The sequence below is a fragment of the Heterodontus francisci genome, chromosome 4 (assembly GCF_036365525.1).
Source record: "Heterodontus francisci isolate sHetFra1 chromosome 4, sHetFra1.hap1, whole genome shotgun sequence".
NCBI lineage: Eukaryota > Metazoa > Chordata > Chondrichthyes > Heterodontiformes > Heterodontidae > Heterodontus > Heterodontus francisci.
In genome coordinates, this window is record NC_090374.1 from 156945098 (window position 1) to 156969716 (window position 24619).

The following is a 24619-nucleotide window of genomic DNA, read 5'->3' on the forward strand; positions in this document are numbered from 1 at the left end:
GAGTACAGCTCACAATGGTGTTCAGCCCAGCTGGACATCTGTTTACTTTGGTCGGTGAGTACTTCATTTGCCGACTTCGAGGGAACAACTTTGTTGATGACAGGGCCAAACGCCCTCTTGATCCCTTCATACATAGCTTGTAGATTTCATTTATCACATGCAGTTTGGATTTCTTGACATAAGTTGATCCAGTGTTTGCATAGTATCTCCCTGCCTCTTGCATGGCTCTCTTGGCTACTTTCAGGTTGTGCAGTGTCTTAGCTATTGGGTTTATATTGTGCATTATGTAGGCTTTGTTTTTTGCATCAATGATAGATATCATCACAGCTGAGGAGATCACAAACCAGCCCTTGTTGTGGGTTCTGCCTTTACAAAATGATGCTTCTGCTGCTTCATAGATGATTGAGCTTAGTGACTTCCAAGCTTCATTGATGCTGATATCGGTGCTTCCCGTTAAGGCTTTGGTGGGTAGCAAGTATTCTAGCGACAGTGCGAAGTGCTGGTATTTGGCATCATTGCTTATGCAAGGGATGTTAATGCGAGGTGGGCCATCGCGTTTTCAGCTGTGGAACTATCTGGGGTGCAACTTCACTCTGCTGCTGCTAAGAGAGTGGTTGGTGTTGCAATCTGCGCTACGATAGGTGTGGGTGTGAAGAACACTGGGCAGACCGGGCCTCCTCTTGATGACTATGTCTAGTTGGTGCCAATGTCCAGAACTTGGGTGACGCCATGATACCTTGTGGTGATGTCTTCCCCGGAAGGTGTTGTTGGTGATGCAGAGTTCATTCAGGGCACAAAGCTCAGGAAGCATTGTCGGTTATCATTGATCTTGCCCACCCCATGGCGACCGAGGCACATTGGCCATGAATCACTGTTTGCTCTAACATGTGCATTGAAGTCACCCAGGATGAATACCCTATTGCCGTTTTGGATGTTTCCCAGAATATCACCTAGGGAGTCATAGAAATGCTCTTTATCTGAGATGCTGGCATTCAGAGTTGATGCGTAGCCACATTAGATGTTGACTGTGCCTCTATTCAATGATAACCGCAGGGAGATGAAGCGCTCTGAGGTTGCTACTGGTGGCTTAATTGATTGTACCAGCCAATTGCTCACCGCGAAGCCTACATCTTGTTCACGGCGATCTTCAGTACACTTTCCAATCCAGTAGAAGATGTATTTAGCCTCTTGAATAAAGCCTGTGTTGTCTAATCTGGTTTCTTGTACAGCAGCAATGTTGACACCAAGCTTGTGTAGCTCACAGTCAATCAGGGCTGTCTTGCATACACTAGCTGTGGAGTGGGGTCGCTGTTCAGTCTAGGACACATAGTCCTCACATTCCATCTTCCAGGCCAAAAGGTTACATTTCTTTGTTTGCTGCGTAGGCATAGTTTTAGGAGATGCAGACTTGCCTAGCATCTGCACCTGCCCCCCTCTCGACTTCATAAGCTGGTGTCCAGAGGAAAGATGAAAGCCTACACGTCTGGGGCCTATTCAGTTGCAAGAGTTGCTGGAAGGTGCTAACTTGAGGGAAGCACCAACTGTCTAATGGGACTCCACTCGAGATTTTGATGGGTTTACTCCCTTAGCCATTAGCTCTCAATGATGTTGTTAATGTTGAAAGCACCGACTGCAGGGCCCAAATCGCCACAAACCTGAGCCCCTCCATTAAAAACATCAAATGTTCTCTTAATTTGTCTGAGTCACTGTTCTAATGCACTACACAAGAGATACTTGAATTTTTTTGTGATACTTACAAAAAGACTATATTCAATTCTATTGGTAAAGGTTTCCATTTCTCTTGTTTACCAGATTCCCCAGTTCTTTCACTGATCCATGCCAGAACAAATGTCTACCTCAATTGATCAAATAAATGATATCACCAGGGGAGCTGGGTAGTAAAGTGCTTTTCACACTTTGTCCTTACAACTATGAGAACTGGGCTTCAGTCCAATTTGAACTGATTTGTTTTGTCAGTTGGAAATCCAACATGAAATGTGCTTGGCCAACTGGGTGCAAACCCACAGCAGAAAATTTGGCACAAACTTTACAATCTTACTTAGGTCATAAAGCTTACCGGTGGGAAAGGGAGCATGGTCTTCAGACATGGGGTTAGGGTTCAGTTTACTCAGAGCTTTGCTCTCTTCTAATTGTGCTGTATCTAAATTAGATGCAAAAACTGACATCCCACTCTGATGAACTGAAAAATAATCAAAATTTCACAGAATTTCAATTTTTCTAAATTAAAACCCAAAGTTCAAAAATGGCATCCACTTACAAGTGTACCTCAGAGTACCAGAAGTCATGTTTTAAATACTAACATTTAATATATTTGGAAATACAGATGATCATGAGCTTTTCCAAACTACTTTTGGTCTCTGATTCCTCCTTTGTATGTTTCTGCCCAATTTCTCCTCCTTTCCCACTCAATCTCCCATGCCTTTAAACTTTGAATCTTCTAATGCATGCCTTCTTTTCTGTGCCACCAAATGTCTAAATCGTTCTCCGTGCTGCAGGATATCCAATTCTCCTCCTTCAAATCAAGAAAAAACTGCTGTTATTGGTGGTCCAATCCTAAACCCCTCATGCGTGGCAAAATTAGTCCATCTACTGTACTCAGACCCATTTCTTATTACAGAGCAAGCGTATGAAGCCATGCTTCATGCTGGAGTTTCCCCACTGTTACTGAAACAGCAGGGGTATAAATATAGGGTCACATGAGTCATCAGGGTGGGGACTCTGACACATAAAATGGAGAGAGACTTGAATGCAAGAGGGCTGGGACAATGTAAAAACACCTCACTAGGGGATCCCAGGGAAGGACTGCCACAAGTTGCCTCAGTGAATACTAGTGGATGGCACTGAACAATACCAAAATAAATTAGTTTCTAAATCAACAAAGTTTGATTCCAAGACAGTAGATAATAATGGATATAATAAATTAAATACAGTTTTCTAGTTAAGCTACAAGGCTTAATGCACACAACTGAAATTGGCAGGTTTAGTCAGAATGCACAAATAATAAATGGATTTGAACTCTCAAGTAACTAATGTGCCCATCAAAATACACACAAACTTCACATCACCACCAGCATAATTTTTTTTATTGTAAACATTATAACAGATAGAACTGAAAATTGGAATAAACTATTATCTTTTGTTTTGGTTTAATTTAGGGATAAACACAATTACCACCAAAGCAGACACATTACAGTACAACATTCCAACATATAATTCAGTAACAACATAATGCATTGGGGAATACACATACAGAATAAAATGGGAACATTTCAATCTTCAGTTTAAAAATATGCTGTATCTAAGCTGAATAGTCTTGGTCAATATTATCTGTCATAATTACTCATTCATTATATGAAGCAACACACATCACAGAATAGGCTATGAATGTACAGAATGATCAACATAAAAATATATAGCATTGCTATCCACTTCTCCCAAAATATAGTTTCAATACAATTGTGTTCTTCTATTTTAGAGCTAAAATAAGACGCTAGTTGGACAGAATAAATAATATACAACTGCAGCGCCAAAATGCACCTCTTGCATTTTTCAAATCTATCAATACATGGAATGTTGCAACCTTTTTGTTCAGATGTACATTAGTTTCTGTTGACATTCAGAAAGCAAGTGGTGAATTCTGATATTTTATATGACCGTAAGTGACTAAAATCACCAGAAATTAATGATATTTATTATTTGACATTTGACCCAATACAAATTGTACAAAAATATTTTCAAGAAAATGCTCTAATAATTAAAGCAAACACCATCATTATGGACTAATCTTTTGTTAATAGCAGCATTTCCAGCATTGAATTTATGGAGTAGCTTTTTCTGTTCATCAGGGTCAGGGTAAATTCACTCATGGTGAAGGACCTGCTGCACTATTGCTCACAGGGCCCAAAACCTTGATTGAGTGGTCATGGTGGAGTTCCAGAGCTGGTATTTTGACTCATTTGCCAATTCACCCATCAAATCAGAACAATGGCAGTTCTCACGGAAACACCTTAACTGAACGGTGCTGCACAGCCAAAGTGTCACTGTGAAGATCAGCAACTAAATAAAAAATGCTCCAGGAAGGAAAAGGGAATGGGAAACTGTAAGAATTCCTTAATTCCAGGTAAGTACCACACAAAATCAGTTTCCTCATATTAGTATATATAGTCCCACACAAACAGAAAAATAGGATTGGACTTAAATGATAGCCTGCTACCATTCACAAAGAAAGGGACAGTCTCATTAAATATTCTACCCAAGATTAGGGTTATCAACCATCAATAAAACGTACTGATCTGCAATTGATATGTTAAAAAATAAATAAATAAATTTCACTTTTACATCTCCTGAATACAAAATAAAGCATTTAAAATATTTTGTATTATATGGTGGTTTTTAATGATAATCTTGGGTCAGTTAAGAAAAATCGAGCTTTGATACTTGACCCATCTTTTGTTCTTATATTTGTCCCATTATCATCTTTGCCTTGCATCATCATCCCTTTTGTCATTTAATTACTCCTGCCACACACCCATCACAGATCCCTTTCTTTATGTCTTTCCCTGGCTCTGAGCTTGTTTAAAAGCTGTTCATCCCTAGCGCCTTCCAGTTCTCAAGAAAGATCCTCAACCTGAAACATTAACTCTGTTTCTCTCTTCACAAAAGTTGACGGCAAATACAAGTTTGCATCAGTTCTAAACTGCCTCATTCCTCCATTCAAAGAGATTTTTATCCAGGAGTGTTGCATTCAAAACACACTATTTAGAATATGGAAACTAGTTGTCTGCAATGGACCAGGTGATTTTTAAGATCAAAATATGATCATTGGCTTACTCTCGTTCCTATCAGTTCTTCAGCCTGTTCCACCATTCTATTAAATCGTGCACATATGCAGTATGAAAGCAAACAAAAAGGGCAAATCTACTGGCTTAAAATGGGAAGGGCTACTATTCTACTTGAAGTGGCCAATAGCATAATTTTTTCCCCCAATTGTCTCATCAATCTATGAATGGAAAGTGCACCGAGTTTACATGGCAGCTGGGAAGTCTCCTGCCAAAAACAAATCTCTCGATTCACTATTCAGCAAATCAGCAGCAAATTGTTCAATTAGTAATAAACCTGAAAGATGAAAAGCCATTACAAATGTAGAATCGTGAAGGAGGAGGAGATGAAAAGGGAAAAAGGGGGGAAGCTTTCTCCGCTGTGCTTCAATAATTTTGTGGATAAATACACTGTGCGACAATAGTACCAAAACACCATAAACACCAAAAGGCCCTGGCCTCACTCTTTGGTCCTTGCCAGGTCACATGTCGTCAATTGGGACACTATAATTGGTCTCAGTGCACCCAGTGGTGATGTGAAAAGGGGTATGAAAGGGGAAAAAATCAGTTAGGGTCCATTTATTTGCATTTAGGATCAGGCTAAGTTGCAATGCCTTCAATGGTGGAATAGCCTGTTGATACTCACTGGAAGGGAAGGAAAAAAGTGTTTGAATGAAAGACCAACAGTAAACATCTTGCAGGCAGAGTTAGCAATGGAGGAGAAGTGGACTTTCCCTTGAGACCAGAGGAAATAGTGAAGCATCGCTTAAGATGGAGCCAGTAAAAGATGAAAATTGCTGGATGGATTTGCAAAACACAAACAGAAGCGTTTGTGTATATTTTGGTTTGTGCATTAGATTAAAATTATTTTGCTCAACTTGGGAAGTTTATGAAGACTGCTTAGCAAAGATTTTTCCAACAACTTTACAGAATATATACCCCCTTTCTGAAGAACTGAAAGGATTTTATTATCCCAATAAATTAAAACTATTTTCCTCTGTTTCCTCCTTTATTCCCATTTTTCATCTAAGGGCTGTGTATAGTTATGGTAATCTGAGCAGGAACTGTCAAACAGGAAATCCTGGTATTGTAGCCATAACACTCAGGCCTAATCCATCCCTCGCTCAGCAAACACACCTATGCAGGTGTCACTAGATAGAGATCAGGGCCAAGAGCACAGGCTCTCCCTACTGCAGGGTTGCTGGAGACAAGTGGAAACAAGACTTTGTTGTCACACTGACAGTTCAGCTGACGGAACACAGAGTGACAACTGAACCGGCACACGTTGTGCATTTACATAAAGAATTGGCAGGGAGTTGAATGTTTAATGTATGCCTAAAAATTCAAGTATACAGTGAAGCTTGGCTTTGAGCCATCCCTAAGAGGAAACAGAACACTAATCTCAATCCTTCCCAATAATAGATTTTATAAAATTGGAGAGGCATTCATAGCACCCTGTCCTTCTGTCTCCATTTTCCAGTGCAGCATGGTAATTGCCTAACTGAGGCACAACATTCAAACATCAAAACTTAGAAAATGATTCACTGAAACTATCCTGCTGTCGAAGTCATTGAAATGTAAAAGGAATATATAGATTCTAAACCTCATATAACAGAAATTTGACTAACCACTCCAACATATTTGAAGCTTACTGCTTATTTACATAGAAGATAGATTAATGGATTAATTCTAGCACTGAGGGGACAGGGTGAAATAATGCACACAAATTATCACTAGTGGCTAATCTTGGAAGGGATTAATCATCCACTAGTTTCCTCTTGGCTTTGACTGCCCCAGGAAACGCATTTCAAAATACTCAACACTATTTAGTGTTCTAGTGGGGGGGGGGGCGAGAAACAAATTTTACTGAAACGTTCTGCAACATCGTCTTTAAATATCAAAAATACTCACCATGGATCAACATGAGCAAGTTAAAATAAAGCACTACTTGAGCTGCAACAAAACACAGAAGAGTCCTGTTATGTAAAATTGCCAGAATGCAAGGCCAAACTGTTCTTAGAGGGAATGGCAAGTGTTCAGGTACATTTTTATTTCAGTATTCTCAAGTATTTCCATAATAATAAATCTCAAATGAGGGGAACTGTACAGCGAATAAGCTCAGTTCTCTACCAAATCCTGGCTTTGTGGCCTGCATCATTATAAACCTAGTGTTTACAAAGTAGTACAGTTTGTTTATAAAAAAAAAAATTCTATCAGAATCATGTAGGCATAAATCCTGTCTTGACTGCATCAATAAACTTGGCATTTATTGGTGACCAAAGAATCCATATAGAGCAGTTCCTACTAAAACAAGATATAGTTTGCTGAGGGCATTAAGGGAGTGAACTGGGTTCATGTCAGTTATCAGGTGTGAAAAGTTTTAATGGCAGTTTTTACCAGCCCCAACTACATTATGGCTCAAATAAAACAGAAAATGTTGGAAATACTCAGCAAGTCTGGCAGCATCTGTGGAGAGAGAAACAGAGTTAACTTTTCAGGTCGATGACGCTTCATTTTATTTCAGATTTCCAGCATCCGCATTGCTTTGCTCTTAGATTATGGCTCCTCTTGTTGTCTACATTATATTTTTGTGGATACCTCATTCATCAACAGAATGCACATAATTAAATAACACAGTGCTCAGTTTCTGGTAACGCTATAAACAGTAGGCTAAACGGAAGCTACTCCACCCCTAGTGCTACCTAAATCTTGTAAATCCATACTTTTTATTTTGTTGTCGATGAATTCATCATTTCTAAAGATCTAGTCTGAGACTAACAATAAATCACCTCTATTCCAAACCAACTTGCAACCAATGAGGACAGGTCTCTAATTCCTTTCACTAGAGTAGAGTTCGAGCCAGGCTCTGATATGTGTAATATTAAAATGTGCACACCGCATGGTGTTATGAAGTTTAACTACAAACTGCTAATTGGTCAGAAATTCCAACTACGCAAACAGAATTTGAATTACTTTTGTACAACAACAATTTGCATTTATACAATGCCTTTAACGTAATAACACATCCCAAGGAGCATTATAAAACAAAATTTGACACCGAATCACATAAGGAGATATTAGGCCAGATGACCAAAAGCTTGGTCAAAGGCACAGGTTTTAAGAACCATCTTAAAGAAGGAAAGAGAGGTAGAGAGAGGGAGAGATTTATAGAGGGAATTCCAGAGCTTTGGCCTCGGCAGCTGAAGGCATGGCCACCAAAGATGGAACGATTAAGATCAGGAGTGCTCAAGAGGCCTAAATTGGAAGAGTGCAGAGATCTTCGGGGATTGTAGGGCTGAAGGAGATTACAGAGATAGGGATAGGTGAGGCCATGGACGGATTTGAAACAAGGATGAGAATTTTAAAATTGAGGTACTGATTAACCAAACCAGGAGCCAATATAGATCAGCGAGCAAAGGGCAGATGGATGAGGTGGACTTGGTGTGAGTTAAGAAAGAACTTAGACACAGAAGTCATCTAAATCATTAGCACTGAAACCTAATTCACTCCTATCGTTTAAAAACAAAGGCCCAACAAGATTATGAAACAATTAGGCCTCAGTTCAATTCAGAGAACTGGCTCTTCCCATGCACAATTCATTAGGAAAACACAATGGCATGTACGGCAATGGTACATACATAAAGAATATGCAGTGTATGCCACTTATGTAGAACACAATTTGTAGAGGCAGGAAAACTGGACAAAAACCCAAGCCAAATAGACTAAAATAATACCTATTATCCTATCATTCTAATGATTCAGGTGCTGACTGGGGTCTATTCATTGTTGCATTCATTGTGCCCATGTGTAATCTTCTGTCTCAGGTCTTGCTGCAGGTTTGAGTTCATTTATTACAGCACGAGTGTTCAAAGCTTTTAAACTCATTGGCCACATAGATGTGTTGTACCATGGAGCCTCACGGGCCCAGTAATGTGCATCCGAAACTACAAGAGCAATAGATCTTAGTGGCCAGATTTAGGATTTATTTGCCGATGAAGCAACAGAACCAAACAGACTTGCCAAAGTTCCACAACATTCAAACTAAACAACGCAGTGAACAAATATGACTGAATTGCTGGGATGTGAGGCCTGGATTGCCAGGCCTTGTGGTCTACACCCCCATATTCAGTTACTTAGGCCTTGTATTGTGTTTTAGGTATTGATGGTCCATTCCCAGCTGGAATGGACATGTTGCCATAGATCAGTCAATAATAATTGGCAAGCACTGTACAGCCAAAACTGCTATTACAAGTTCAGAGACACCAACACAGTAACTGCTCCAATAACAATTTGAACTCTTCCAATAACTAATAAATCCATGGCAAGACTAGAGAGAATATATTTGTAATAAAGTTCCACTGTAATAGACACAGAAAATGCTGGAATTATATAAAAAGGCCATCAACAGTAAATATAGGTACTATTTTGGATGGAGACTCTATTCTGATGAAAGGTCTCCAACCAAACATTAACTTTCTTTGCAGATGCCAACAGACCAGTTGAGTATTCACATTTTCTGCTCGTATTTCAGATTTCTAACATTTGTAAGGCTTTTTCATCCTTTCACTCTGGTTGCAAGAAATTCAGCTTTTCTTTCATTCAGACTCTTAAAACAAAACTTGGTAAAATAAACTGCCTGAATCACTATATAAATTTATTGCACCAGCAATTGTCCTGTCTGTTTTCAAGTAAAAACAAATGTTATAAATGTTATTTTGATAAAGAACAAATCTCTGTCTTTTATTTTTAAGCAAGAACATATAGAATTGAACACACTTTACAGCACTTTGGAAAAAAAAACCCTGGTTAACTGGTAAGATGAGAATTAAGGGGACAGATTACTACATCCAGAATACTTCTAATACAGCAGATTATGTCAGCATTATTTTGCTCTAGTCTGTGAATTGTATATCACTCCTACCCGTACACAGGCATTTGTTTATTGCAATATACTTCATATACTTGCTCCTGAGGAATAATCAAGGTGTTGAGGTAGGGCAGTTCTTCAAGCAGTTCAATCCAGCATGGATCCTAAAATGTAACCTCGATTCCATTGAATAGTCTTTGTAGTTATTCCTGCAGTAGGGGAAAAGAAAACACAGGGAATGCATTCAATAGAAAACAATTGATAACAGGGCAATGAAGAATCTAACTCCACCTTAATATAATTAGGGTGGGGGCACCTTCTCACGGCCATTCTTGGCTGAAAAAGCCAAATAACGTTTAATAAAACCATTAGGTTTGCCTGTGCAGCTGTTCTTCAGATACTGATTAAGATTAGGGAATAATGAACTTTGAATAACCCTTGACCTTACTGAGGGTTTTGTACTCCCAGGTAATAGTAATGTAAGATATATTCAACCAGCCATTTTGCTAACATTTGCGTTAAAATGCCAGTATCAGAACCGACACAACTAGATGAGAAAACGGTTTTGTTCTGTTTGCATCATGGGTCAAAGTCTTCCTGGCATTCGCCGTATGCATATTCAAGTTCCAACTCATTTATAAGGATAAATAATAAGGATCGTTAGACCAACCATCATAGATTTACTCTTCGCTTATTGTTTGAAGACAGTTAAACCTCCAGTACAATTGTCATCGAAGCATTGAGGGGGAATACGTTCAGACTTTGGGGGTGATTTTAACTTCAGGCATGGTACACGCAAGTAGCTTGTGGAATACCTGCCTATTCATGCCAGTGGGAGGCCTGGTTCATTTCAAGACATGGGCCACACTGACCACGCATTAGCGAAGCTGCACACCACGAATGGGCATCCGGCTACAGTACAATATCAAGCAGCCTGGAAGCTGAGCCAATTGGGGTGGGATGTAGAAATCATTCATGGAGGTGAGAAACCCAGCAGCTTACAGTATTCTTGTACAGGCTTCCCATGGCTAAATTAATTCTAAACTTCTCTTTTCTTCTTCACTGCCCAATACGAATGGGTGGAGTATGTACCATGCACGTTCTGCCTAGCTGTTCCTTGAATGTGCTTCGGGAGCCTACGTACAGCGTAAGATCCCCCTTTGCATGTGGTAATAAGAGTCCTACTGATTCAGGTGGGTGCTTTAGTTAAAATCATCCTTAATCTACTGTTATGCTGGCACTGTACAAGGCAATACAGTGTTCCACTATCTCATGGTTACGCACATGAGCTTTGTTGTGGAAAGTTGTCTCAGGTTCTCTAAAGTCAGCAAATGTTGCAACAGAAAAAAAAAGCATAAAACCCAGATCTTGTAAGTTACAATAATTTAGAACAGGAACCAAGAGCTCAGCAGCTGGGTTTGAATACATTGAGAGTATGAGGAAGAGCACTGGTAATGAGGCAACCAGTAAATTCTTCAGAACTGGCAAATGTTAGAAATGTAATAGGTTTTAAGCAAGTAAAGCAGGGGTGGGGCAAGAGATAACAAAAGAGAAGGTGATCTTGTCCTATCAACACCTTCACTGATGAAGGGTCACTGACCTGAAACATTAACTCTGCTTCTCTCTTCACAGATGCTGCCAGACCTGCTGAGTATTTCCAGCATTTCTTGCTTTTATTCCAATAATTTATTGCTCATTAAAAAGAGTCAGAATAGTCATGCTTTGAAAAAGCAAAATCAATTATTACTTTATGAAAGATGATTTCTTCATTTAGCTGCCTTGCAGATAATGGTATGAACATGTTGTCCAACAAGGAAAGGTATAGTAAAATTAGATGACTAATATGGCATCAAAGTGCAAACTCCCAGTACTTCCCTGCATCATGTTTCAATACCATGGCATTCATTTTATATAGAAATTGAATGTTTGAGAATTTCCTTCTTTAAGTCAAATTCCAAACGGATTTTGGATGAGGATTTTGACCACTCAAATAGAACTTCTTAACAAATACAGAGGTTGTTAAGACTACCAGATTGGAATATAACTTCCAGAAATGTCATTTCACAGAGGGTAAGGATTCAAAGGTAGGATATGTAAGTTTATGGTGCAGCACATTTAAATCCCATGGAGAGGTTGGAGGGAAGCAAGTTAGGTTCAGAAAATTGAGCTAACATCTGAACACAAAGTAGAAAATAAAGGGTTGATCCAGGAAAATATGTGAGTCGGCTCGGAATCATCTACTGGATCAAGTAGAGTCTTGCTTAGTTATCTGTATACATGGTCCACAATGGCCAAATACTGAGCCAAAAGAATGATTGACTGGACATGCATTAAAGTACTGCACTAAAGATACAAGTCCATCCTAATTCATTGCTAAAGCAAGCCAGCATAAACCTGCCCATCCAAAGGAAAATTCTCCTTATACATTCAGGATATAGGCAACATTGACAAAACTACCTTCACTGTACCTCCTTCTTTGGTTTCGATTGGTGTCATCTGTTTCTCTCTACCTCTGTGCATCTCTCTACCTCTGTGCATCTCTCTCTGTCACAGAATGGTTTATACTTTTTAATTATCAACAAAATGCAGGAAATTAGGGTGAAAACATACCTAGGGGCTAAATTTTCCTTTGTGACTGGGCCCCTATCAGAATTATGACTATGTGGGGCATCTGGTTACCAGGATAACCACATTGACTGACAGCTCCCCCATGAATTGCATAGTAATTTGAAAAAGAGACCATGGGCCAGATTTTCATTTCCGGGTTGCAACCCCAATGACTGGAGCATTTCTGGGTCCCGACCCCGCGCCGTGTCAGCATTTAAATGCAATGTAAGTAATTTGGCCTGGGAGCAAGACCGGCACGAAGCATTATGGAGGCGGGAATGAGGAACTGAATGCAATCTTTAAAGGCAAGCGGCAGCCATCACTTGGTTTGCCATTGCCTATACAAATTAGTCACCAGGGATCTCGGAGGGCCTGTGTGGACATGGGAATGGGTCTCTGGGTGGCACCCTGCTTTTCCCTATCCGGGTTCCTGCCTCTCTCCACTGTGACATTAAACTCTTCCAGCTGCAGCAATATCCACACTGAAACACATCTGAAGCAGCTAAGCTTTATTTGCTGCCTCTGAATTAATTTAATCAGCCCTTCCCATAGCCCTCGTGGCCCTCCATACTGCTCACATCTTCACAACCCTGCCGTATTGCCCTGCACGGCATTTTTCCCATTCCCAGTCTTTAAATTTTGCTCCCTGCTACTGACAAGCCTGTTAATGAGCTCTTTAATTAATGTGGAGGCAATTAATTGGAGGAGAGTGCTCCACCCGTTCCCTCCCTGCTGGTGGGACTTTGAAAATTCCATCGTGTTCCTGAGGCAGGACCCAGTGCCGACCTCCGAGAACATGATATTCAAATCGCGCTCGCAGCTGTTCCTGCCTTCAGTGGGGTTTGAAAATACGGCCCCATGTCAACACTTTAAAAACAGAATAGATTGGTGGATGAAGGAAAAAGGAATAAAAGGATATGGGAACATTGTTGGCAGGTGGGAAAAGGACTACTGCTCATTTGGACGTTCAACAGAATGGTTGGGTCAAGCAGCCTTTTCTTGCGTTGTGTTTTCTATCTACTTCTATGCAATTGCCCATCCTTAGAAGCCTGGAGAAGTGAGCCTTTTTCTTGATGTTCTCACAATAGTATCAGGAAGGGAATTCCAAGATATTGACCCAGTAACATTTTATTAGAGCACATTTAACTGTAGCAAACATCCTAAGCTTCACAACAGTATCAAACACATTTTGACAGTGAGCCACAGAGATATTAGGGAAGATGATCAAAAACCTGATCAAAGAAGTGCATTTCAAGAAGTGTCATAAAAGGAGGAAAGAGAGTCATAGAGAGAGAGAGAGAGAGAGAGAGAGAGACAGCACCGAAACAGGCCCTTCGGCCCAACCAATCTGCGCCAACCTTCAACCACCCATTTATACTAATCCTACATTAATCCCATTTTTTCCCTCTCACATCCCCACCTTCCCTCAATTCTCCTACCAACTACCTACACTAGGGGCAATTTTTACAATGGCCAATTTACGTATCAATTGTATGTATGTCATGTGACAAAACATGCATTTTGAAATTTGAAAACCATTTTGAATTTAGGTATTCACATCTAAGTAGCTAAAATTAAGCAGATAAATTAGTAGTGTGGTGTTTAAATGAATGAAGTTGTCGGCATTCCCAAGAGGATTTAGTTGAGAGATCTTTGGTCATAGCAAGGTTGTTAGAGATTAGAGATAGTAACCTAATAAGGTGGTCAGTGGGTACTCCGAGCAATTAGAATGCAGTTTATAACATACTTTTCATGATTTCAAATTTTATAAGAGAGGTTGGAAGGCAGAAAGGTTTAGAAAGAACTTTGGGCCTTGGCCACTGAAGGCACAGCCACCAATTGTGGAGCAATTAAAGTCAGGGATGCTCAAGAGGCCAGAATTGGAGGAGTACGGATATCTCTGAGGGTTGTAGGCTGGTGGCAATTACAGAGATAGGGAGGGGTGAGACCATGGAGGGGTTTGAAAACAAGGATGAGAGTTTTAAAATCAAGACGTTGTTTAACAGGAGCCAGCATAGGTCAGCGAGCAGAGGGGTGATGGATGAACGGGTACATGTTCGGACATGGGCAGAAGAACTTTGAATGACTTCAAGCTTATAGCAGGTTGAAAATAGATCAGCCAAGAGTAACAGCCCAGACCAGAGGTAACAAAGACATGTACGAGTGTTTCAGCAACAAATGAGATAAGGCAGCAGTGGAGTTGGACGACGTTACAGCGGTGGAAATAGGTGATCTTAGTGATGGGATTGATATGTGGTCGGAATATGTGATATGGTCCGAATATGTGGATGATCCATCTTGGCCTCCTCTTGAGGTCCCCATCATAACATTAGCCAGTCTTCACCCAATTAGTTTCACTCCATATATCAAAAAACACCTTAGAGTGCTGGATACAGCAAAGGCTATGGGCCCCAAAAACATCCTACCTGTAGTGCTGAAGACTTGTGTTCCAGAACCAGCTGCAACTCTAGCCAAGCTGTTCCAGTACAACCGCAACACTGGCATTTACCTGACTAAGTGGAAAATTGCCCAGGTATGTCCTGTCCACAAAAAGCACAACAAATCCAATCCAGCCAATTACCACCACATCAGTCTGCTTTCAATCATGAGCAAAGTGATGGATGGTGCAACAGACAGTACTATTAAGCAGCACTTACTCACCAATAACCTGCTTACTGGTGCTCAGTTTGGGTTCTGCAAGGACCACAGTTCTAGAACTCATTATAGCCTTGGTTCAAACACGTACAAAAGAACTGAATTCCAGAGGTAAGATGAGAGTGACTGCCCTTGATACCGAGGCAGCATTTGACAGAGTGTGGCATCATGGAACCCTAATAAAAGTGAAGTCATTGGGAATCAGAGCAAAACTCTCCAATGGCTGGAGTTATATCTAGCAAAAAGGAAGATGGTTGTGGTTGTTGGAGCCAATCATCTCAGCCCCAGGATATTGCTGCAGGAGTTCATCAGGGCAGCTGTTTCATTAATGACCTTCCCTCCATTATTAGGCCAGAAGTGGGGATGTTCAATGATGATTGCACAGTTTAGTTCCATTTGCGACTCCTCAGATAATGAAGCAGTCTGTGCCCACATGCATCAAAACCTGAACAACATTTAGTCGTGAGCTGACAAGTAGTAACATTTGCACCATACAAGTGCCAGGCAATGAACACTTCCAACAAGAGAGTCTAACAACCTCCCGTTGACATTCAGTCAAATTACCATTGCTGAATTCCCCAGCATCAATGCCCTGGGGGGTCACCATGACCAGAAACTGGAAATTCTGTAGCAAGTAACTCACCTCTTGACTCCTCAAAGCCTGTCCACCTTCTACAAGGCACAACTCAGAAGTGTGATGGAATACTTCCGCTTGCCTGTATGAGTGCAACTCCAACAACACTCAAGAAGCTCGACACCATCCAAGCCAAAGCAGCCCACTTGATCAGCTACCCATCCACCACCTTAAATCATTCACACCGTCCACCACTGGTGCACAGTGGCAGCAGCGTGCACCATCTACAAGATGCACTGCAGCTATTTGCCAAGACTTCTGCATTAACAGCTCCCAAACCCATAACCTCTACCACCTAGAAGGGCAAGGACAGCAGGGAAGGGAAATGCTATCACCTGCAAATTTCCCTACAAGTCACATACCATTCTGACTTCCTTCACTGCTGCTGGGTCAAAATCCTGTAACTCCCTATCCAACAGCATCCTCACATGAACTGCTGTGGTACAAGGTGGTGACTCACCACCACCTTCTTAAGGATGGACAATTAATGCTAGTCTTGCCAGTGACGCCCACATCCCATGAATGAACAACAAAGAAGGATTACTCTGTGTCAAATATGAACGGTCTGGTTCAGCCCCAGAGATGACTGCTAGAGAGATGGAGTCGGTAGCTCAAGAATGGAGTTCGTGGCAGGGACCGAAGATAATAATAAATAAATATGATTTTCCCTTAAGAAATCCATGCTGGCTTTCCTTAATTAACTTAATTAATAAAAATGTGAATATTGATTTTGTCCTGAATTATTTTTTCTAGAACTTTTCCCACCACTCAAGTTAAACTGACTGGCCTGTAATTGCTGGGCTTATCTTTACATCATTTTTGGAACAAGAGTGTAATGTTTGCAATTCTCCAGTCCTCTGGCACCATGCCAGAGTCTAAGGAAAACTGAAAAATTATGGCCAGTGCCTCTGCGACTTCCATCAGCACTTCCCTCAGTATTCTTGGATGCATCTCATCTGGTCCTGGTGCCTTATCCACTTTTAAGTATAGACAGCCTATCTAATACTTCTTTATCAATTTTAAACCCCTCTAGTGTCTGACTTACCTCCTCTTTCAACATTGCCTGGGTCGCATCTTCTTCCTTGGTAAAGACAGGTGCAAAGTATTCATTTAATACCTCAGCTATGCCCTCTGCCTCCATGTGCAAATCCCCTTTCTGGTCCCTAATCAGCCCCACTCCTCCTTTTACCACCCTTTTACTATTTATATGCCTACAGAAAATTTTGGGATTTTCTTTGTAGCTGCCAGTCTCTTTTCATGCTCTCTCTCTGCTTCTCTTATTTACTTTTTCACTTTTCTACCTGGCATTTGTTACAGACATCCCAGCCTCTTCCTTGCTCCTGTAGCCACAACATTGAAAACGTTGATCCAGTTAAGCTGAGAGTCAGTGATGACCCCAGGATATTGATGATGTGAGACTCAGTGAAGTAGCGCCATTGGAAGGCAGTTTAAACTTTTTTCTTGGTGGTGGTGGGAACTCCTTTCCTCCTCCTTTTGGGCCTCCTTATCTCGAGAGACAATGGATACGCGCCTGGAGGTGGTCAGTGGTTTGTGAAGCAGCGCCTACTGCCTCATACTTAAGTAGTATGGATGTTATCTGACAATTGTCAGTCCAAGCCTGGATATTGTCCAGGTGCTGTTATGGCCAGCATTGGTTGCTCCATTGAGGAGTTGTTGATGATGCTAAATGTTCTGGAATCATCAACTAACAATCTAACTCCTTGTCTAAATGTCCTAAAGCTGTGATGATTAGCCTTTGACAACCACTGCCATCTTTTGTGACAGGTATACCTGCAACCACTGGAGGATTTACACCCCATTTACCCTAACCTCACTGGGTCCCTTTGGTGCTGGAGTCAGTCAAATGCTACCCAGATTTCAAGAGAAGCTACTCTCACCTCTCCGCTTGCATTTAACTCTTGTCCATGTCAGTTTCAAGGCTGTGAAGAAGTCTGGAGTTGAGTTGTTCTGATGGAACCCAAACTGAGCATCATTGAACAGGTTACTGTGTAGCTGCCACTTGATGGTACTCCTGATAACTTCTTCAATCTCTTTACTAATGACTGGCAGTAGACTGATAGGATAAATCTAACATGGCCAATTACCCTATTTCATGAAGATGGGTCACACCTGAGCAATTTCCCACATTGGCAGGTAGATGCAGATTCATAATTCGTTCAGGTGCACAGATCTTCAGCACTACAACTGCGGGCGGCACAGTGGTTAGCACCGCAGCCTCACAGCTCCAGCGACCCGGGTTCAGTTCTGGGTACTGCCTGTGTGGAGTTTGCAAGTTCTCCCTATGACCACGTAGGTTTCCTCCCACAGCCAAAGACTTGCATGTTGATAGGTAAATTGGCCATTGTAAATTGTCCCTAGTGTAGGTAGGTGGTAGGAGAATGGTGGGGATGTGGTCGGGAATATGGAATTAATGTAGGATTAGTATAAATGGGTGGTTGTTGGTCAGCACAGACTCGGTGGGCCAAAGGGCCTGTTTCAGTGCTGTATCTCTAAATAAATAAATAAAAAAACTGGGATGTTGTCAGAAACTATAGCCTTCAATATGTTCAGTGTACTTAGCCAATTCCTAATATCACATGGAATGAACCATCATCTAAAATGGAGTAGATTAATAGAAATTAAAATATGAAGTTTTGCAGGGGAAAGGTAAATAATTCAAATATGGTGAGATATGCAAGTGTTGCATTGTCAGAGATGCCATCTTTTGGATGAGGCTTTAAACCAAGGTCCGATCTGCCCTCTCAGGTCAATGTAAAAGATCCCATGGCACTATTCGAAGAAGAGCAGGGCAGTTCCCTCTGGTGTCCTCGCCCATATTTGTCATTTACCCATCCTCACTAAAACAGATGATTTTGCAATTATCTAACTGACGTTTGTGTCTGTGTGCAAATTGGTTGCCACTATTCTGTAATTAAATAACGGTGACTACATTTCAAAAATACTTTACTTGCAATAAAATAGTTTGGGATGTCCTAAGGTCCTGAAAGATGCTGTTCAAATGAAAGTCTTCTCTTTCTCTCTACAGGAGAGCAGAGGGAGTGGCCAAATCAGATAACAGAGAAAAGGGCAGGCATTCCAGCAGAGGGGTGTGGAAAAGAAAAAGTAATGTCTTGATGCCACACTGAAATTTCAATCTGATTCTTGATAACCTAGGCTTCTCCCAGAGGTAGATAAAGGAAGCTGAAATGAAAAACAATTCGTTATTTCCATTACAACCATAAATTTAAAATTTTACCATGGTACTTACTTTGCTGTTTCAAAGTACCTTCTGGCTTTATCCCAGTGTCCTTGCTGTTTGCATAACAATCCCATTTCATAAAGAGTAAATGGCACCAAATAATGGTCATACCTTATCCTCTTCTCACTATTTAATAAAAAAAAAGCAGAAAGCTGAAATATTTACAAATACCCAGCCCTGTGCACACGATAACCTAGGATGTCAACTTTATCCTGCCTGTATTTTAAAATCCAGTATTTGATGCACTGCTCCTGTCCATACAAAATCTGTGCTGATTACCATAGTCTCAAAAGTTACTGTGGACAATAGCAATCCAGCATGTCTGTAAAGTAACTGTGAAAAGTGCATCTGCCAGACAACCAGAGGCCAAAAATTTGCAAAATGTAGGAATGACAAGTGAATCCAGAGATTTGTGCTCCTGCTCATTTATTTACTTTTGTAGTAGCCTCTCATTGGCTGCTCTCAGTCTAGAGCAGTAGCTCCTCTAATGCTGGATATCAGCATATCAGCGTAGACAAAATTAATAAATCTTTTATTTAGGGGTCTACCTGTTTCATTTGTAAGTATTTTCCAAGATTATTCTTAGGCGATAGCAAAATAGTCCTTGAAATTGGCTTTGGCAATACAGGGAATAAAGTTGGAGAGGAGAGGAGCTCAGGAAGGAGCTGCCAGCCCAGAGTCATCTTGAAATCAGTGTAAATTTTTGTCTGATTACACTCTTGTGAAGTGCCTTGGGATAGTTTCCTTTCATAAAGGCACTATATAAATGCAATTTGTTGTTGTAGGGGATACGCTGATTAATATACATCATAGATTTAGACAGAGTACTGCCAGATGTCACTGCGTGTATCAATACAGTTTAGTACATTCACCCACTTGATAATGAAGAAATCCTTGCCCAGCAAAACATATTTGTTCGCTTAATTCAGATATGCTGCACTGACTTATTTGAGTCTTTTTAGATGCTACTGCATTTTGCTTCTGCTCATTAAGCCAACTAAATCTCCAAGCACTCTCTGTCTATTCCATCGTATTTGATGTAATGCTCGTTTGATAAATGGAATTAAAAACTACTAGGAAGAAAGTATGTTAGCAACCACCTTACCTTTGTATCACCAGATTGAAGCTGAGTTCAGCTTGTAAGAAACGGCCTAAATGCTTCAGACATAGCCCTTTTAGAAGCTGTACAAGACTCTCATCATCTACCTGGTATTCAACAGGCTCTTTAGAGACAAGAAACAGCACGTGAACTATCACAGTCAAGAAAGTTCAACAACATTTGTAATGTAAAATACCAATAGTTTCAGTAAAAAACATCTGCTGTGATGTCCATATTTTATTACACTGTTCTTTTTTTGTATTTTGCCTTCACATTTTTGTTTCTTTAATATCCTACTTATTTTGTGTATCTCCTATATTTGCTTCCCTTATTGGAATGAGATTCGACAGTGACAGGTGGCATCAGTACCTCAGCCAACTGGCCATTCTTCAGTTGTGAGCCTAGACAGTGGACATCATCAGGCAATTCAACTGTGAGATGGGGAAGGTGAAGAGATCACAGACAAGCTTGATCATATCATTACCCAATCTTAACGTGTGCACCCCCCAGCAAAGGGTCACTGAACAGTAATCAGACTTGGCCATTTTAGTTCATTTTCTTTTTCAAACTCAGGTGAAAAGACCTTTTCTACAGCTATCATACCTGAAAATATCTAACACAACAGCAGCAGACACCCAAAGCAGAACCTTCCAGAATTTACTTTTGAATCTATTTATTAAATCTGATTTATTTTCCATTTCATTCTTCTCATTATTCCCACTTTTAATTTTCCACAGAGGGAAGCTGTCAAACAAAAATACTAGCAGATCTGTCATGGCTTTTCTCACAGGTCACTGAACTCAGCCAGGCAGTGAAGGTAAGTTTTTGAGGTGGGCTTGCCATCCTAGTGTTTTTTTCCTAAATGTCCTACACATGTGTTTTTAGTGCAACATTACAATGTACTCACTGGGGTGCTTTTGTAACTCTATTTCTGCCTTTTCTATTGTAACCAGCATGTTCTCAGTCAGGTCTGCTCGTTTACCCAGTATTGCAAATCCATTCCACACGTACATCATTTCCTGTCAGGAGGAATAAATTAATGTATTTATCAAATTAATAATATTTAATCCCAACTAAATAGTGGAGTGAAGTTATGTAACCCTAATCTGACTCTCTTAGTCCTTCCACAACTTGCCAAGGCTTCTTCCACAGCACCTCTCAAACTTGCAATTTCCAGCAGCTAGAAAGAAAAGGGCAGCGGGTACATGGGAACACCAACATTTCTTAGTTCCTCACCAAGTCACACACCATCCTGATTTGGACATATATCACAGTTCTTTCATTATCACTGCGTTACAATCTTGGAACTCCCTACTTAACAGCCCTGTGGGAGTACCTTCACCACATGGACTGTAGTGGTTCAAGAAAGCAACCCACCACCACCTTCTCAAGAGCAATTAGAGATGGTCAATAAATGACCACTTTGCCAGAAATACCCATATTCCAAGAACAAAGAAGAAAAAAAAACTGACCTCAGTGCTTGAAGGTTGCTTTTACTTTTTAAAAAAAAAAACAAGCAAAACAATGGTTGACCCAAACTAAGTTGTCTCGCTATGCTATTTCTGGTCTGTCATTAATTCATCGATTGCCAGTGAATAGACAAGCACATAAATAAATTTTATCTATTCACATACTTAGTCTATCCCAGGTAAGCCTTAATTTTCCAGCTTTTTGTATTAGATGGTATTTGAAAGAGAATGATGGTAACACTTAGAAATGTGACTGCAGTAAGTTGTATGGGTCCACATCACAAATTCTCCCATTTCTCAATCCACTTATTTGCATGCCAGGATTGTACAGCTCAAATCTCCATGCTGAAACCAAAATTAAAATAGTGCAAAAAATACAGAAGAACTGGTCCTAAGCCTTTCTCCTGCCAGGATTTCTGAAGTGGGTGCACAGTACACCGGACAGTTATACAATGATACCATGCAAATGAGGGAAACGCATCATACAATGTATTTCCCACCAGTGTTGGTAAGGGGATGGGGAGGGGTAAAAGAGGGGGACAGTTAAACTCTAAAAGGGCAATTCCCCTCCTGCAATTAACCATAGAGCCACAATCCCATGCTGAAGCCCACCTGAGGTACCCACTCTTGTTGCAGTGTAAATGGCGTGGGCACCCACCCAAAACATGTAACAGCCCCAGAAGGTATGTTGAGGTCAGGTGAGCAAATAACAGGCAGGCTGATGTGCTGTTCTGCTCAGGATTCACTGTCATTGTGGTTGGGAGGAAGTCTTTTCCTTCATTTTCTCCTACTTTTTAACTCCCCTGCTTACTCCATTAAATCCATCACTGGGTTGTATTAGGTGAATAAAGAGGGTAACACACATGGACAGACTAAGAAATAAGACGAACAACTAAGTTCAAAGCATTAAGTTTTAGCTGGGCTGCTGCAGAATTCAAAATTATACACTCAGCATTGTAAAACAAATTGTACTCCATTTGCAGAAAATAGGATATAAATCAGCGTTTACAACAAGCTATTTCTTAATGAGTTGCTAAATGAAACATTTTGGATTATAAGTCAAATCTAACCTTATCAATTCTAATACAAACTGCATTTCCTAAATCCAGTTTCCCCCATAATACAATAGGTGCAACAGATATCCCCTTCTACCCAAATGTGATTATACCTCCTCCTTTGGCTGTTTAACCCTTGCACATAATCAAATTCCACTGCATATCAATTGCTTTTTTCCCCTCAGAGGAATGTATTAACCCTAATTACACTGCAAATGAGTTGACTCCAGGCTCAAAGGCAAATGACCATAGAGCAAAGGTTGCGAAGCTCCTCTTCCAGCAGAGGAATTTGTTGGACAGATTTGAGATGCAGAATTGGCCCCATTGAAAAGGACCTGTGACTGCACCCCTGTCCAGTGAGGTTCTATGTTGTCACTCAATACGTAACTTAATACTTCAGCTTCTGAACCATCACTATTGAGGCTTTACCTCTCCCAGCCTACTTATTTTAATAACTTATTTCATCTGAAAAAGTGTCAAAACGAAGAATCCTCACCAGCACAGGCAGGACAAGTTTGACAGGGTTTGGAGACATGTACCGTCTGGCTTTTCTCACTGCAAACTTCTCTGTGGGGATAGATTTCCCAGCAATTCGCTGCTTCAGACCTTCAACTTGTCTGCAATCCAAGAATCATACATCACCAGGATCAATAATAAAAAAAAATTGCATGTCTTCATAAAAAGAATTGGTCAAGTTTTTTTTGGTTGTAGAGAGAGAACAAAAACAACTTGCAGTTATATAGTGCCTTTCATGTGGTAAATCCTCCCAAAATGCTTCATTGCTTTCTACAGTATCAGTGGGAGATGGGAGGAGATGCAGGGGAATGGAGGTTCAGTGCTATTCTCAAGGCTATGGAGCAGGATCAAGGAAGTGGGTCTAATTCGATTGCTTTTTCAAAGAGCCAGCACAGGCACAAGGGGTTGAATGGGGTCCTTCAGGGCTGTAGTTTCAGTGCCATTTAGGTTATTTGCAAGAAATGGGAGAAGATGGAAGAGAATGGAGGCTAAGCTCAGTATCTGCAAAAACTGGGAAGAGGTGCAGGGGAATGGAGCCCAGGTTTGACACTTTCTGCAGTATCTGCAGGACGTAACAAAATAAGATCAGGTACTGTATTTGATGAACTTTTAGAAACAAACTTATTAATTCAGGAGCACTGCAAGGATCCTTAAATGTTCATCACCTCCAGATTTAATTCTAACAGTAACAACGATCGAAGCGTCACTGACCTGAACAGTTCTTCCACTTTCTCTCCAGTTTTTTCAATGTCTTGCTCAGGGAGCATGCTGAGAATTGCAGCTTTCTGAAACATGTAGATTGCCTGCAGCAACAGTAGTAATCTCATGTCAGAAATCTTCCAACTTTACCAGACAACATGGCATTCTACCTCATATTATTAGGCATCTGCTTGCTTTTCCTACAACCGATTTTAAAATGTTTCTTGGTACACATTCACAAAAGCAATAACATATCACCCAACTTCTCATTGCAGTGTATTGGATTGAAGAAAAGAACTTGCATTGATAAAGCATTTTTCACAACCTCAGGACCTTTCGTATTTTATGAAATGTAGTCTATGTACAGCAAGGTTCCAGAACCAGCAATGAGATAACAATCAGATAATTTGTTTTGGTGGTGTTGGTTATCAGCCAGGACACTGGGAAGAACTGCCCTGCTCTTCTATTGTGCCATGGGATCTTTAAGTCCAAATGAGAGGAGCCTCACTTTAATGTCTCATGCGAAAGACGCCACCTCAAACAGTGCAGCACTCCTTCCATTAAAGTGACTGTGAGTGAACGATTGCGACTCACATACCAACAGAGGATTTCCGTTGAAATGATCTGGAACTCAATACTTGGTCAATATTTTTCCTCCCAATTCATTTTAATGGACTCATAAAATCTTCAACACAATGACTTTGGAATAATTAGTAGCTGATGATTACTACATGATAGTAGAACAAAGCCACTGTAATTAGTGCTCATTCAAATGGCAAAGTTTAAACATCTACACATCTGCCTGTCTGCTGAATATGCATTCTGACCATGCAAGTCCGACACTATGCAAAAGTCTCGAAACACTAAACTCCAAATGGATTTTCCGAAGATTATGCCATTCCTGCATTTTACAGAGATATG

The 24619-nt window shown here is 40.5% G+C and overlaps 1 protein-coding gene across 5 annotated transcripts in view; it reads right to left on the reverse strand.

Annotated features, from left to right (window-relative positions):
• Positions 1-2378: 2378 nt before the first annotated feature.
• The window catches only part of LOC137369347 (tetratricopeptide repeat protein 39B), a 188593-nt gene continuing 166352 nt past the window's right edge, over positions 2379-24619 (reverse strand). For 4 of the 5 annotated variants that reach the window (XM_068030427.1, XM_068030430.1, XM_068030429.1 and 1 more), the window contains exons 14-19: positions 23711-23802; positions 22980-23100; positions 20867-20978; positions 19966-20083; positions 18870-18986; positions 3088-9914 (exon numbers count right to left, since the gene is read on the reverse strand). In XM_068030427.1, coding sequence (XP_067886528.1) covers positions 9818-9914; positions 18870-18986; positions 19966-20083; positions 20867-20978; positions 22980-23100; positions 23711-23802 — 657 coding nt within the window. In that variant the 3' untranslated portion in view covers positions 3088-9817. Of the gene's footprint in view, positions 2534-3087; positions 9915-18869; positions 18987-19965; positions 20084-20866; positions 20979-22979; positions 23101-23710; positions 23803-24619 lie in introns of those variants that run through there. The other variant, XR_010974933.1, reaches the window with a different exon arrangement.